This window comes from Phoca vitulina, unplaced genomic scaffold (genome assembly GCF_004348235.1).
Source record: "Phoca vitulina isolate PV1807 unplaced genomic scaffold, GSC_HSeal_1.0 scaffold9, whole genome shotgun sequence".
Lineage (NCBI taxonomy): Eukaryota > Metazoa > Chordata > Mammalia > Carnivora > Phocidae > Phoca > Phoca vitulina.
Window position 1 is genome coordinate 49744149 of NW_022589712.1, and position 15894 is coordinate 49760042.

Sequence of the window (15894 nt, forward strand, 5' to 3'; positions counted from 1 at the left end):
AACCTGCGGTGCCTGGTGGTTCAGTCAGTTAAGCATCTGCCTTTGGCTGAGGTTATGATCCCAGGGTCCTGGGATCTAGCCCCACGTCGGGCTCCCTGCTCACTGGGGAGCCTGCTTCTCCCTCTATCCCTCTCCCTGCTTGTTCTCTCTCTCAAATAAATAAAATCTTAAAAATAAATAAAACACCCTAAGGGGCACCTCGCTGGCTCAGTTAGCTGAGCATGCGACTCTTGATCCCTGGAGCTATTAAGTTTGAACCCCACACCAGATGTAGAGATTACCTAAAAATAAATTTTAAAACAAACACCCTAAGACAATGTCCCACATACCAAAAATGTGGCCATCTCTATCAGCTGAATTGCTGAGAGAGGTCTTCCTGGTAGAGAGGTCAAGGTATGGCAGGGTCCTTCCTGTAGGTGGCTAGTAAGACCCATTGCTTGGCTGAATCATTATTTCCATGTTAGCTGGAAGTAGGGGATCAAGCATTGGGTAAGGACTCTGCATTCATTGTTTCTGATGGCCCTTTCATGGCTCTTCTTCTCCCCAACTATTGTCCATTTACTTTTAGATGGCTGGATATGAATTATTTTAGCCTTTTCTCCACATCTAGACATAAAATGCCTGCTTCAGATCTAAAACTCTGTGGTCTTTGGGTAAATGTATCATCAAGCAACAAGTGCAAATGAATACCAGCTCCCTTTTTATGAGGAGAGGTATTAAGCATCTGGAAAGGGATGGGGAGAGAGAAGGCTAAGGAATGGGTTTATTGGAGAAGGGAAATTTAAAATTGAGGCTCTAGCTTTTGCTTAGTGTCAGCAAACTCACGTTAAGTGTACGCACACACAGGCATAAGGGAACTCCTTGACATGGAATTGAAAACAAAAGCATTTCCACCTCATATAACAAATTATAGTTGACGTATGTTTGTCTTTTTGCAACATGGTTGGTTTGCACTTGTATAAAGGAGCTTCTTTACCAGGAACCTAAATTTGAACATTAGGGAAAACATACTAGTATGCAACAGCAGGAAGAGGAAGTAGAAAGTTTCTTCCCATTTTCCTAGGCACAAGGTCCATTTTTAAGAAATTTCAAAATAGGGCGCCTGGGTGGCTCAGTTGGTTAAGCGACTGCCTTCAGCTCAGGTCATGATCCCGGAGTCCTGGGATCGAGTCCCACATTGGGCTCCTTGCTCAGTGGGGAGCCTGGTTCTCCCTCTGACCCTCTCCCCTCTCATGCTGTTTCTCTCTCTCTCTCTCAAATAAATAAATAAAATCTTAAAAAAAAATTTTTTTTCAAAATAAGCTCAGTTTGGCTTTGGCTCACTCCTACTTGGTATGAAAACACCCAGGGCCTTCATGTGACCTTTAGCTACCTAGAGTTACTCAGTACCCTAAGTGCCCTTTGTCTCAAACCTTACCCAGTCCCTCCTTTCTCACTTCTAGCCCTACCAAAACTACTTTTCTCTCATAGAAGGGGGGGACAGAGCTTAGTGGCAGAATCCCTTAAGATAACCAATAGTATGGTAGGTAATATGTCAATGATCAGGTGGTAGACATGTTTTTGTTTTTTTTTTTTTTTTGCTACTTACTCATAATTTTAAGCTTTAGGATTTATAAATTAAGTTTATAAATTGATTTGTGAAAAACAAAGTCTTCAAAGTGTATATCTGATTGTTTTAGAACATACTGTTTCTTTCCATCTATATGTCTCTCTTAATAATACTGTTGTTTGAAGATAATTCAATTTATTCTTGGACTTGAGATTTTTTGTTATCATTATAATGAAAACCTTTCTTTCTGAGATACAGATGGTAAAACTTTTATATGCATGTATCAGCCACCTTACTATTATTAGTAGACTGCACAAAGGCATTTGGACTAATGGCTAATGAAGAGATGATGTGCTACCAACCTCCCTGCCACTTGTTCTTGTATGACTGAATTAAACATTACTAACCACAACCTTCTTTTTAACAAAGTCATTCTCTAGTGTTGTACAGAAATCAGTGGAATGAAACTAATTGAGTAAATACTTAATTCCCTCATTCTCCCACCCCTGCTCAAGGGTAGGCTCCTTGCAAGGTCCCTCCAAGTCTTCCTAACTAATGATGGATACACCAACTGGCAACTGGTACGGTGACAGTGGTTCCTTTTAGCTGAGTTATGGTTGTTAGCTATCTGCTAACTGGCTTTTTCTTACTGGGAAAGTCCTCGGATTAAATTTGGTTTAAAACATCTGAACAAAGACAGTTAGTATTGTAGCCCAACATGTCAATGGCCTTGATTCTTTCCCTCCCTTGTAATAATACCGCTGGCTCCTGTGTAAAAGGAAGGCAACTCTTGACTGGTCCATTTCCTCCACGCCTGATAATGGAGTCAGAAGGAAGCATGCTTCCATATTATTAGTTTATTTCTTCTTAAGTTAGAAGCAAGACAGAGGATGCAGTTCCTACAGGTTTGAATGCTCGATCATACTTAGGTGAGAATTGATGCAGTGAAAGAAAAAAAGTGCTTTAGCCAGAGTGTGCAATGAATACATAGCTCAGATCCAGACACATTCAGGCTTTAAATCTTCACCATGGTTGGCTATTTGTCTCCTACTGCCTGGGACAGTGTAGTACAAACTTTAAGGCCTGCTCTTCATCCTGTGAAGCCAGACAGGGTGCTGAGAGTCTCCCTTTTGTTTGCTTTCTCTAGGACGCTGCTGACTGAATCTATGTGATTTCTCCCAATCCGGGAGAGTGGGGCTACTTTCTGCACATGCTCACTAGCCCCTTCCAGAAGCTCCCTCGTGTTGCCCTCCTGTGTGTGCTGGTGGCAGGCCACAGGGTGGGATGATATATGGGCGAGAGACTGAGTATTGTGTGTGTCGTGGACCATTTGTGGGGGTCTGCAGGCAGGCCATCTCCAGTGGCTCATGGGCAGATTCCTAATGGAGGCTGTGCCGTGGTTTGTATGGTCCATGTTGGTTTACTGCCCTCCAAGAGCCCTGGGTGCGGTTCTCCTAGGTGGACCCCACTCCCCCGTTGAGCAGTATATCTCAGTATTCTGGGTGGGGCTAGAAAGAGGGTTCTCTTTGGCAGCATCCTGCAGAGCTGGGGGAGCCACTGCTCACTCACATGTTCTCCCTCCCCTCCATGGGGAAATCACAGGCTGGAAGGTTTCTCTTGGTGGGGAACTGTGTCACATGGGCAGGGCTGATGAGGTTAAAGTGAAATTGTTCTTCGTGCCCTCCTCAATCTATCCAATCTCAGATTTGTTTTGCTCCACAGTGTGCTGGGTCTTCTCTGCTGGACTTCCTCACAGGCACTTCCTTTAGTTTACTGTATAACTGTGAAGATCAGTGGTTCTTTGGGGTGGGGTGGGGTGGAGATGGTAGAAAATTAGTGGACATGCTCTTAAGAGAAATGTTTTAAGACACAAAGTTAAAAAACTTAAATGAATCTCTAACTGGCAAAATTTCAGGCAAAGTAACAGAAGAGTGAAAAACAAAAGTCAGGTTGTAGGTATGTGTTGGCAGATGGGGTTAACTTTCCAGGTAACTCATACTACTAAGTGTGTATACAGTTCCTTTGGGCCATTTCTACTTTCCATGGCTTTCTCCCTTTATTGAAAGTTTAATCCAGAAATTCTTTAAAATACCAATGGCTGTTCGGGAGATCCCACCTCACCTACCAACCCTGGAGGGGAGGGGGCAGAGGGAATACCATTAACACAGAGAGAAAATGGCCCACCAGGATGTATCTCAAAAGGGGCTTACTTTCAACCTCATACTAGTAGATTAGTGTTCATAATATATATAATATATAGTTTAGGTAAATTACCACACTATAAAAATATTTAATAAAATCTTTAAGAAACTTAGAAATGACTGATGATTGATAATTCTCTTAAGTAAACAGACTACAATAACATTATAGTCACTGGCTAAGTTCCATCAGTTTTTTTTAATTCTCTTTGATTTTTTCTCTTGGTCTTCTGTTATCCTTTCTGCAGGTCGCTTCTTCAAACCCTTCATTTTCCTGGTTTGTAGTTTGCTTAGGTCTTGCTTCTGCATATGAATCCTTCCATAAGTTGTACCAAAAGTATCATGGGAGACATTTTTCTTCTTCTTTGGCTATGAAACAAGAATATATATATAAATAAATAATTATATATATTTATTATATATGTAATGGTATCTATTGTCATAAACTGGTAAAAATCTAGTGTACAACTATCTCACTAATAACTCAGAGCACCAATTCAATAATATAGTCTATAACCCTATAGAACTTTCTTCTCAAACTTAAGTACATACAAATCCCTTGAGGATCTTGTTAAAATGCACATTATAAATCAATAGGTCTAGGGTAGGACCTGAGATTCAGCATTTCTAACAATTCCCAGGTAAACTGTCAGACCACACTTTGAAAAGCAACACTATAAACTATGCTAACCATTGTCATGCATTGAGAGAATTTCCTGTGTTTAGCTTAAGGAATTGTGACTATCATTTCAATCTTTATTGGCATTCCAGAGATGCCATTTCTACTTGTTTTTCAAAACCATTCAAAAGTCAAAATACATTTTATACAAGTATGGGTTATATACACATCCTGTACTCTAAGTCACCAATCTCCACAATGCCCCAATTTTCTTTCTTGCTTAAAACTGGCAGTCTTGGCTACCAGAAAGCTCTTAGCCACAGTTGATGCATGGTTTCTACAACTCTTTTATTATCGTTTATGGTGGCTTATTTGCTTCTTCCTCCTTTTCTTTGTTCTGAGAGTCTAATTTTATGTATATTATTGAGCTCTTTCTGTATGTTCTTTAGTGTCCTATGCTGCAAATCTTTTTTGGAAAGAAGAGTGGAATATACAAATAAATATGGCACCAATCTGCAAGTTACAAACCTTGAGTGCTTTTGGCATTTTCATAGATAATTTATAAAGATCATCTGATGCCAGATGTGTCCTCCTCAGAACCAGATCCAATGAGGGACCCATCTCTTCCAATTCAATCCTTGGTGTTCTACAACCAGATTTCTTCAACAGCAACCTTTATGAAGTAGAAAAAAAAGAAATATTGCTTTGACTTTGATGGAAGTCCTATCCCCTCAAATATTTTTGTGTAAGAGAATTACAGTTCCATAAAATGACACTGTCTTTAGGAGGCTAAGCTTCTTAAATACTTTCTGCATTTAGGCCAAGTATATTCTTTGGTTTGCTGCTTTTTAAAAATCAAACACAACGGGGCGCCTGGGTGGCTCAGTCGGTTAAGCGTCTGCCTTCGGCTCAGGTCATGATCCCAGAGTCCTGGGATCAAGCCCCGCATCGGGCTCCCTGCTCCACGGGATGCCTGCTTCTCCCTCTCCCACTCCCCCTGCTTGTGTTCCCTCTCTCTCCGTGTCTCTCTCTGTCAAATAAATAAATAAAATCTTAAAAAAAAAAAAAAGTTTTAAAAATCGAACACAAAAGAATACAATACTGTTCGGCGCCTGGGTGGCTCAGTCAGTTAAGCATCTGCCTTCAGCTCAGGCCATGATCTCAGGGTCCTGGAATCAAGCCCTGCATCTGGCTCCCTGCTCAGTGGGGAGTCTGCTTCTCCCTCTGACCCTCGCCCTACTCGTGTTCTCTCTCGTTCAACTAAATAAAATCTTAAAAAAAAAAAAAAATACAATATTGTTGAGAAACAGCAAGTGAGACAGACAATTCTAAGAAATTAAATCTTTTTTTTTTTCAAAGATTTTATTTGGGACGCCTGGTGGTTCAGTCAGTTAAGAGGCGGCTTTTGGCTCAGGTCATGATCCCAGGATCCTGGGATTGAGCCTGGCATCAGGTTCCCTGCTCGGCGAGGAGCCTGCTTCTTCTTCTCCTCTACCACTACACCCCCTGCTTGTGCTCTCTCAGTGTGTATCAAATGAATAAATAAAATCTTTAAATAAATAAATAATAAAAATAAAATATTTTATTTATTTGAGAGAGAGAAAGAGTACAAGTTGGGGGGTGGGGAGGCGGGGAAGCAGGGTCCCTGCTGATGATGATGCAGGGCTTGATCCCAGAACCTTGAGATCACAACCTGAGTCGAAGGCAGCCGCTTAACTGACTGAGCCACCCAGGCGCCCCAGAAATGGAATCCTTTGATTTGACTTCTTCATCTTACTTACAGATTTACATAATTATAAAAACAATTTCAACTGAGCCTTTGAAATGTTACGTTTACATGATTAACAAATTCTTATTTCTCTAAGACCCATTCAGAATCCACTTTTGTGCATAGTACAGACACTTACTGATCTCTATAGCTTGGAATGAACTTTAAAATCCTAATATAATGGGGCGCCTGGGTGGCTCAGTCGGTTAAGCGTCTGCCTTCAGCTCAGGTCATGATCCCAGGGTCCTGGGATCAAGTCCCACATTAGGCTCCCTGCTCAGTGGGGAGCCTATTTCTCTGCCCCTCCCTGGCTCGTGCTCTCTCTCTCTTTTGCTCACTCTCTCTCTCTAATAAATAAATAAAATCTTTAAAAAAAAATTTTCTAAGTAAAAAATAATAAAATCCTAATGTAACAAAACCACAACTTTCTAGATTCTGTATGTCCAAATAGCTCTGGATCTGGAAACAGATGAGGGACATAGGCAGGAGAAGAGGAGACAAACAATCTCTTTTTGTGAGTGATACCACAAGAACAGCTCAAAGACCTGAAGATTATTTGAGCTGACTCAATTTGTTCTAGTGGCCAGATCTCTACATGGAATAAGAGAATTAAATGAATAACAATGTTTATAAAAGATCAAACTTTGCGAAAAAATGATCAAACTTTTCACACCAAAGGTGGAAAGTGAGAGAGGCAACCAATGACACGAGAGAAGAGACAGAACATGAGTAAAAGCTCAGTAAGGAAAACCCACAACCAATCAACTCCAGGAAGCAGAACAGAGTGTGCACAAGCTCATTAATAGCCTTTCGGGCCCCAAATGCGTCACATGCAGACAGTCCACACCCATGGGAGGTGCATCTACTGGCTGTAAGAAGAGTCTTAATGATAGATACGCTGTATCAGACACAGTTATTTACACCAAACTGAACAAGGCAAAAACAAAACAAACACCGACCCAGGATATGTAAAAAGCAGAAGTGTTAAACAATAAAAAAAGCTCTACTAACAATAAAAGATAACATGAATATTGGTATGGGACTTAAAGGGAGCAAGCAGAGGGGAAAAAAGTCAAAACAAGAGTGCTTAGGTAACTCTCTTCATTGTGGTTCCAGGAGAAGAGAGTTGAGAGTTGTCTCAGGCCCACGGTGGAAGTCGGTGGTATCAGGGCATCTTCCCTAAAAGCTGATTTAAAGCATATGGTGGCAGTGACTGTTTTGACTGTTTTAACTCATGTATTTCTGCTTCTGCATCCACATTTTCAATACCTCCAGATAAATGATATTTATAAAGCTGAACTCATAACAAGATAAGTATCTTGTTCAGTAGACTACTTAAGAAATCGGAGAAATTGTATATATAAAAATGGCAAACTAAAAGTGTTTCTACCACTTAAAATAATTTTCAGCTAAATGGAAAAGCTGTAGATCTAGAACAGCTCATTGCATGCCTGATGGATTCACATCACCCAAGTACCCTTTTATCTATGCAAGTATCCTCCTACCAAAGTAATTTTTTGAGTGTATATAATTAAGATTATTTCCAAATAACTACACACACACACACACACACAATTAACATATGCTGTTATTTACCAAAGAATTAAGTTACAGTGCCATATTGTCTGTGTAGGTGATCTTTCTTTTTTAAAGATTTTATTTATTTATTTGAGAGAGACAGCATAAGCCAGGGGAGCAGGGCAGAGGGAGAGGGAGAAGCAGACTCCCCACTAAGCAGGGAGCCCGACATGGGACTCAATCCCAGGACCCCAAGATCATGACCTGAGCCGAAGGGCAGACGCTTAACTGAGCCAGCCAGGCGCCCCTGTGTAAATGATCTCATCTGAATTACTTCAATGGGCATGTTTATTGGCAGATCAAACTGATGGAATCAGAAGAAAACTTTCTCCAATTTTCAGTTATCTATGTATGGTTTCTGGTGATAGATCTATAATTCTTTTTCTTTATTAAACTTTTAACAGTGAAGGGGCGCCTGGGTGGCTCAGTCGTTAAGCACCTGCCTTCGGCTCGGGTCATGATCCCAGGGTCCCAGGATCGAGCCCCACATCGGGCTCCCTGCTAGGCAGGAAGCCTGCTTCTCCCTCTCCCACTCCCCATGCTTGTGTTCCCTCTCTCGCTGTCTCTATCTCTGTCAATTAAATAAATAAAATCTTAAAAACAAAACAAAACTTTTAATAGTGAAATCTAGAATCTAAAATTATTATTATTTTAGAATCTAAAATTATTGTTAATCTTTAAAAAAAAACCAACTTGTTTACTTTTTCTCAGAGGGGATGCATTAATAAAGAACTTATAAATGATTTTTCTGATCACACTAAGCAAAGAGACTGACACTGACTCATTAAAAATAAAATTAAAACCCTTTCCTTCACCCTCATCCCATCATACACACCACACTGTTTTTTAAAGATAGACATTTCATTTCCAGGCCATCATGTCACCAGCCAAATACCTACGCCCAAACTGTTACATCATATGCCTATTAATCTCCATCTCAGATCCTAACCTCAAGCTTTGTTTTGTTTTGTCTCCCTGTAAGCTCTAAATCAAAAGTGACATTCAATTCTGCAAGGTTCTATGGTACAAGATGCAGGGACGCAAAGACAACCCAACTCCTTCCTTCTCAAATGGGCTCAGGCTATTAGATATGTTGATGGGTAATTTTTATATATTTTAAAACATTATTTGCCTATTTCTTTTTTTTTTTTTTAAAGATTTTATTTATTTATTTGACAGAGAGAGTGAGAGAGCACAAGCAGGGAGAACAGTAGAGGGAGAGGGAGAAGCAGGCTCCCCACCAAGCAGGGAGCCCGATGTGGGGCTCAATCCCAGGACCCTGAGATCATGACCTGAGCCGAAGGCAGACGCTTAACCATCTGAGCCACCCAGGCGCCCCTATTTGCCTATTTCTTGAGAAAGACTGCCATTACCACTCTTGTTCAAGTTGTAATTTCCCTATTTTTCTCCCTCCCATATCCCTCTCTTCTGCTAATGTTCTCTTTTCATTACTTAAACTCCCTGTCTACAATGCTGTTTGCTTGTTAAGGTACACTAATACTTCCTTGTTTTGCATGTTTCTCCCCATAAAACCTAACCAATGTCATGGCAAAGGCAAATGTGGCAGTTACTAAAAATTTCCTGTTTTATATTCATGGCTTTGACTTTATAGTGAATAAAATTCTCCAAGGAATATAAATGGTCACTCACATATGAGGAATTAATTACTATATGATACATGGGAAGAGGTCAGTAACAATGATTTATTCCCCCCAAAAGGTCAGATCAAAGTATATTAATATAACTTCATGTTTACACTTTTTCATCCAAGAAACTCAAAGCCATTTTCTAAGATTAACCTTATTAACTTCACAAATAATGTGTATTACCTTTTACCAATTGCTTAAGGGCTGGTTCCAAGTAAAAGAAAGAGGGCAGGACACCGAAGAGTACCCTGCAAGAGTGCCTAAGGAGCTACCCTAAGTCAGACACACCTCTCCAGTATATTCCCACCTCTATCCACAACCCTCTCCCTCTTATAAAGGAATTACTATTGATCTTAGAGGGACCGCAGAATTACCTACATGGTATCACTACCTTTTGCAAAGGAAAAATGGAGGCCCTAAGCAGTGACCTGCCTAGGTCATGTGGCTAAGCCTGGCCCAGAGCCAGCTTCCTGGGCTCAGAGGTGATGCTCATTCCTCAGACCACTTCTTCCTTCCTCTCCCAAGAGCGGCACGGCCTCTGCAGACTAAGCTAATCTACATCGAATGATTTTTTTTTTTCCCACTAGCAGCTTGCTCTCACTCACAGTCTATTTTCTATTATAAATCAATAGCTAGCAGGTTATTACGGGACCCGTATAAAACATCTGGGATTAAAATTACACTAGGGTGTCTGATCTCAAAAGTTCAAACTTTTTTTTTTCATTATGGGACATGCCATGCTAACCTAATGGTGATTCCAGCAATTCTTCTTAAAGTAAATGGATGAGTGGATATGTGTAATTACACTGCTAATTTATCCATGTTCTGAAATCTGATTTACTAATTTTCTGTCTGTTTTATTTTCTCTGCATTTCTTTCTTTACAAATTAATCTTTCTTTTCACTAAATACAAGTTCTGATAGAAGTGAATTCTTTCTTTTTTTTTAAGATTTTATTTATTTATTTTTGGGGGAGAGAGAGAGACACAGACAGACAGCAAGCACAAGTGGGGCAGAAGGAGTAGCAGACTCCTCGATGAGCAGAGTCCCCCTGATGCGGGACTTAATCCCAGGACCCTGGGATCATGACCTGAACTGAAGGCAGACGCTTAACTGATTGAGCCACCCAGGCGCCCTAAGTGAATACTTTCTTTGAAACTGTTTACAATGAAAGAGTTTTAGATTACTGTTATTATTCATTTCTTATTCTCAAAGATTTTGATCTTTATATTTTTAGCTCCTTTGTATCCCCAGGGTGGGCTGACACAAGTTTTTTTTTTTTTAATATTTTATTTATTTGACAGAGAGAGATACAGTGAGAGAGGGAACACAAGCAGCGGGGAGTGGGAGAGGGAGAAGCAGGCCTCCCGCTGAGCAGGGAGCCCGATGTGGGACTTGATCCCAGGACCCTGGGATCATGACCCGAGCCGAAGGCAGACGCTTAACGACTGAGCCACCCAGGCGCCCCAACGCTTTATTTTAAAGAAGAAAAAAAATATATATGTATATCATGATTACCTCAAAAGGCACAATTGTAGCATGTCACTAAGCTTTTTAATGAAAACAAAATCAGTGTTAGGATTTATATTTATATTGTGGTAGAGGTAGGGCTAGATGGTCTAGGCTGGAGAAAGAGGGTAAAATGAATCTAGCCACTGAATCTTCTCAGTCCTTTCAGACTCGTTTTTAGGTTCAGAGTTTTGAGATTTGCTTTGGCTGGCCTAAGACTTGTGGCTTGGTGCTCTAAATCCAGTCATGAAAAAGAAGGAGGGTCACCTGGGTGGCTCAGGTGGTTAAGCGTCCAACTCTTGGTTTCGGCTCAGGTCACGATTTCATGGGTCATGGGATCAAGCCCCGTATCGGGCTCTGCAAGGCGTCTGCTTGGGACCTTCTCTCCTTCTCCCTCTACCCTCCCCTCCACTTCTCAAATAAATAAAAAAAAGATCTTAAAAAAAAAAAAAGGAGATATTGCATAAAGTAGGGTCAAGACTGAATTAGTGTTCTAAGGTCAGAGGAGTGTAGCATCAGATGCTCTGGGGCCCTGGAAAAGCAGGGTTTCAGAGGAAGAAGGGCGCAGGGGAATGACAGATTTGGGGAACAACACAGACCTGCTGTGCCACTACTAGTTTGTGGACTCTCCAAACAAACTTCTGACCAAACACCAATTCTAAGTCTGAGCTCTACAAAGGTCACACTAAAATGCTAACCCTGGATTCAAAAATATGCTACACAATGTACTTACTTATAGCTTCGAAAGTAAATCTTGCCATTCAATGCAGTGAAGTGCAGAACATACTCTAAACCAGCCAGGCGGATATTTGGTACCGTGGGGCCTCTGAAGAAATCTGAAAACAAATTTGAGATCATTAAAAAAAAAAAAAAAAAAAAAAAAAAACTAAAAAGCTTTTAAATTCAGTTACAGAAAGCCAGATTGCAAAGTGCTCCATATTGTATCAATACATACCTAAAAAGATAAAAAGGTGGCACAAAAACTGATCCCTGAAGAATGTCTGAGAGTCCCACTCCTCTACCATTTAAGCTCATGACTTTGTGTGTTTAGTTCACTGAGCCATGTAATTTGTCAGTTTTGAAGTTCTCACTCTAAGCCAATGCTTAACATATGCGTATATCGTATTTATCATGCATATTAACTTTTTTAAAAATGTAAATCAAAGCATAAAATCTTTTATCTATGACACAGGTAGGTTAAGATGGCAAATTTCTATCGGGCGCCTGGGTGACTCAGTCAGTTAAGCAACCAACTCTTGATTTCAGCTCAGGTCATGATCTCACGGTCGTGAGATCCAACCCTGCATAGGGCTCCACACTCAACATAGAGTCTGCTTGTCCTCTCCCTCTGCTCCTCCCCCTGCATTCTCTCAAATAAATAAATAAAATCTTAAACACACACACACACACACACACACACACACAAAACAGCTGTTCAAACTTTGACTATTAAATCAAATTAGCCTTGGTTTTATGGTAGAGGCCAACATGGAAGTAATTCTAAGAAGAAATCTCAATTATGTGAGCAAAGATAATAAACTAAAGTGTTAAAGCCAGAAAAAAACCACTGAGATCCATGAGTAGGCTGTTTTCCCACAGTGTGGTAGTCATATCACTGGTGGCACATGAGATGATCTTAAATGATACACAGGCAGATATAATTTACGATGTATTATTTATTTTATCAGATACCATTTTCCATTCATGGTAGAAACATAAACTTTCCTTGTAAAAAAAAGGAGTCAGGATAAAGAAACATCTCCAGTGAACAACACTATGAATACTACATGGACTTGGCTAAAGTTATGAAGGTAGCATGTGAATGAAAAAAGTTTGAAAAACAACAATCATTTTATCTTAACAAACAAATTTCAAAGTCCTGTTCACCAGGGGCGCCTGGGTGGCTCAGTTGGTTAAGCATCTGCCTTTGGCTTGGGTCATGATCCCAGGGTCCTGGGATCAAGCCCCACATCGGGCTCCCTGCTCAGCGGGAGGCCTGCTTCTCCCTCTGTCTGCCGCTCCCCCTGCTGTGCTCTCTCTCTGTCAAATAAATAAATAAAAATCTTAAAAAAAAAAAAAAGTTCTGTTCACTAAAAAAGCCTACAAACAATGACCAACCATGAAACAATTCCTATCACCCAGGCTGTGATTTCCAAAATAATTTCTCAATTTAAAAAAGTTCAGGCCTCCTTAGAGAAGCAGCTGATTCCAGGAATGGAGCAATGAAAGTATAAGAGGAGTCTGAAACATCAAAGGGACAATGAATTAAAATGTGTCTCAGAACACTGCCAAAAAGACCCCTAACCCTAAAATGAGCAGGAATGATGGCTGAGATAAAGAGAGATATTAATGAGTAAGATAAAAATAAAAACCTGGCTAAATACAAGTAAGGGGGTGAAGAGGTAGAAGAAAAATTGGTTATGGTCAGAAGGAAAGCCCTAGCTTGGACCTTTTCTCAATGGATCAATTCCAAGTAAAATAAGGCCTCAAGCGTGGCTGTGTCCAGGAGTAAATATACTGAGAAAGGGCACAGAAGGCTAACCAGGGCTTTGATGGGAAAGACCAGAGGATCCAGAGTTAGAGAATAGATCAGATCCTGATTCTGCCACTTACTAGCTCTTTACTCTGGATAAATAAGTTAACTGATCTCAATTTCTTCGTCTACAACAAGGGAATATTACCATAATAAACTGAATGTTTGCCCCCACTACTCCCCCCGATCACTACCAAATTCACATGTTAAAGTCCTAACCCCTAATGAAGCTGTATTTGGGCCTCTAAGGAAGAAATTAAGGTTAAATGAGGCATGTCGTAAGGTTGGGGTTCTAGTCCCATAGGACAGTATCCTTATAAGAGACCCTACAGGAGCGCCTGGGTGGCTCAGTTGGTTAAGCGTCTGCCTTCGGCTCAGGTCATGGTCCCAGGGTCCTGGGATCAAGCCCCGCATCAGGCTCCCTGCTCGGCGGGACGCCTGCTACTCCCTCTCCCATTCCCCCTGCTTGTGTTCCCTCTCTCGCTGTGTCTCTGTCAAATAAATAAATCTTTAAAAAAAAAAAAGAGAGACCCTAAAAGCTGACACCTTCCCTCCTCTCTCTCCCTCCCTCCCATGCACAGACATGAAGGAAAAGCCAGGTGAGTACATAGCAAGAAGGCAGTAAGAGTCCTCATCAGAAAATGAGATCTTGGACTTTCAGCCACCAGAACTGGGGAAAAAAAAAAAAATTTCTGTTTTTTAAGCCACCCAGTGTATGGTATTTTTTTTAGCAGCCCAAGCAGACTAATATGATTACCTTTGTAAAGCTGCAGATTACCTGACCTAAACTATGGCAGTTATTTTCATCATTATATATTTTTCAAGTGGAGTTAAGAATTAGGAAATGAAAAAGGTTAAAAAAAATTAAAATGACCACTGATATAAAGAAAGGCAATAAGAAAAAAGTAACCCAGTTAGGAAGTTAAATTTTAAGACAGGCTTTAAAGGAACATTTAATAAAACTAACCTACTACTTGATTTACTATATCTTTGTATATAAGAAATAGTAATATTAAATAGTAACCATAAAAATTAGGATACACTGAATCTAAAAATAGATATTTACTGATTTTCTATAAAGAAAAGCAAGACCACTAAGATTAACTACAAATTTATATAGTACTTAAGAAAGCAAAACAGAAGCAAAATTCAGAATGAACAAAATGGCTACCTGGCATAAAAACACTGAAGTTAATAAGTTAACTTTTCTTTCTGGCCAACTACCAAAAAAAAAAAAAAAAAAAAAAAAGAACTTCCTAAAAGGAAGCAAGCCCTTGATAAAATCCTCCTTCCCTACTGTTCTACTTTATTTCATATGAACATAAAACATACACCAAGGAGTCTACAGCTGGTCTTACTTCATATTTATATTAAAAACTCAACTTCCCTTGGGGCCTGACAATCTCACTTCATTCCTCTACCTTTCTTCTTCCCCAGATTCCTTTTGGGTTTTCACTCCCTCCCCTTCACCACTGCATTATGTGGTTATTCCTGCCATCTAGTGGAAGCACGAAATAATAAAGTTCTCATAAAAACTACTTAAAAGCAAACAAAAGCATTCTCTGTTTTAACAAATATATATTGACAATTGATAATTATACAGGAGAACTAGGGGAAAAAAGGCAGAAAATCTGAGCCAATGGAGTACAAGAACAAGAAATCCTGGCTAAAAACCACCCTTGATATTTTGGGGTGTGTAATATTGAAAAAAGGAAATGTTGGTCATTGTCTTTCATTGTTGTTTTTTTTTTTAATTCATGAAAAATTCAGGTAAGAACCTATAGCAAAGACTGCAACGAGTCAGTTGTTCAGCATGGGCAAGATGGGCGGCAGAAGCAGAAAAGCTCAGCCTTTGGTTTTCATTTTGGCTCACCTACTTAATAGCTCTTAATGTCTCTAACCTTCCATTTTCCCATCTGTAAAATGGAGTATCACTAAACTCAAGAGCTTCAGTAAGGATTGAACTGAGCACTACTCAGTTCTTTAAAACACAGCCATTTTTTTAAAGTAACTTCTAAACCCAACATGGGGCTTGAACTCATGACCCCGAGATCAAGAGTGTGATGCTCTACCAACTGAGCCAGCCAGGTGCTCCCAGAATAGCCATTATTAGTAAGAGAAATGAAAAGTTTTGAAAACTGCAATCCCAACAATAAAACCATAAATAATCACAACAAGGAAAAATGAAAGCAATGTGTCTACCCACAAATGTTTTTCAGTTGGCTCAGATTTGTTTCATTTTTTATTTTTTAAGATTTATTTATTTTAAAGAGAAAGAGAACGCAAGCGGGGGAAAGGGCATAGGGAGAGAGAATCCTCAAGCAGACTCCCCACTGAGCACAGAGCCCAACATAGGGCTCAAACCCAGGACCCTGAGATCATGACCTGAGCCAAAATTGAGAGTCACATGACTGAGCCACACAGGCACCCCCCAGTTGGTTCAGATTTGTAAAGAGCATGTGTACAATTTAATTTACTTATAACAGGCAGCTCTT

General features: G+C 40.1%; 1 protein-coding gene across 2 annotated transcripts in view; it reads right to left on the bottom strand.

Annotated features, from left to right (window-relative positions):
• Window positions 1-1836: 1836 nt before the first annotated feature.
• Window positions 1837-15894, bottom strand: part of RPF2 (ribosome production factor 2 homolog) — a 36907-nt gene continuing 22849 nt past the window's right edge. Inside the window, exons 8-10 of one of the 2 annotated variants that reach the window (XM_032408064.1) lie at window positions 11600-11702; window positions 4895-5039; window positions 1837-4116 (exon numbers count right to left, since the gene is read on the bottom strand). In XM_032408064.1, the coding sequence (XP_032263955.1) occupies window positions 3937-4116; window positions 4895-5039; window positions 11600-11702 (428 nt within the window). In that variant the 3' untranslated portion in view covers window positions 1837-3936. The remainder of the gene's footprint in view (window positions 4117-4894; window positions 5040-11599; window positions 11703-15894) is intronic. The other variant, XM_032408063.1, reaches the window with a different exon arrangement.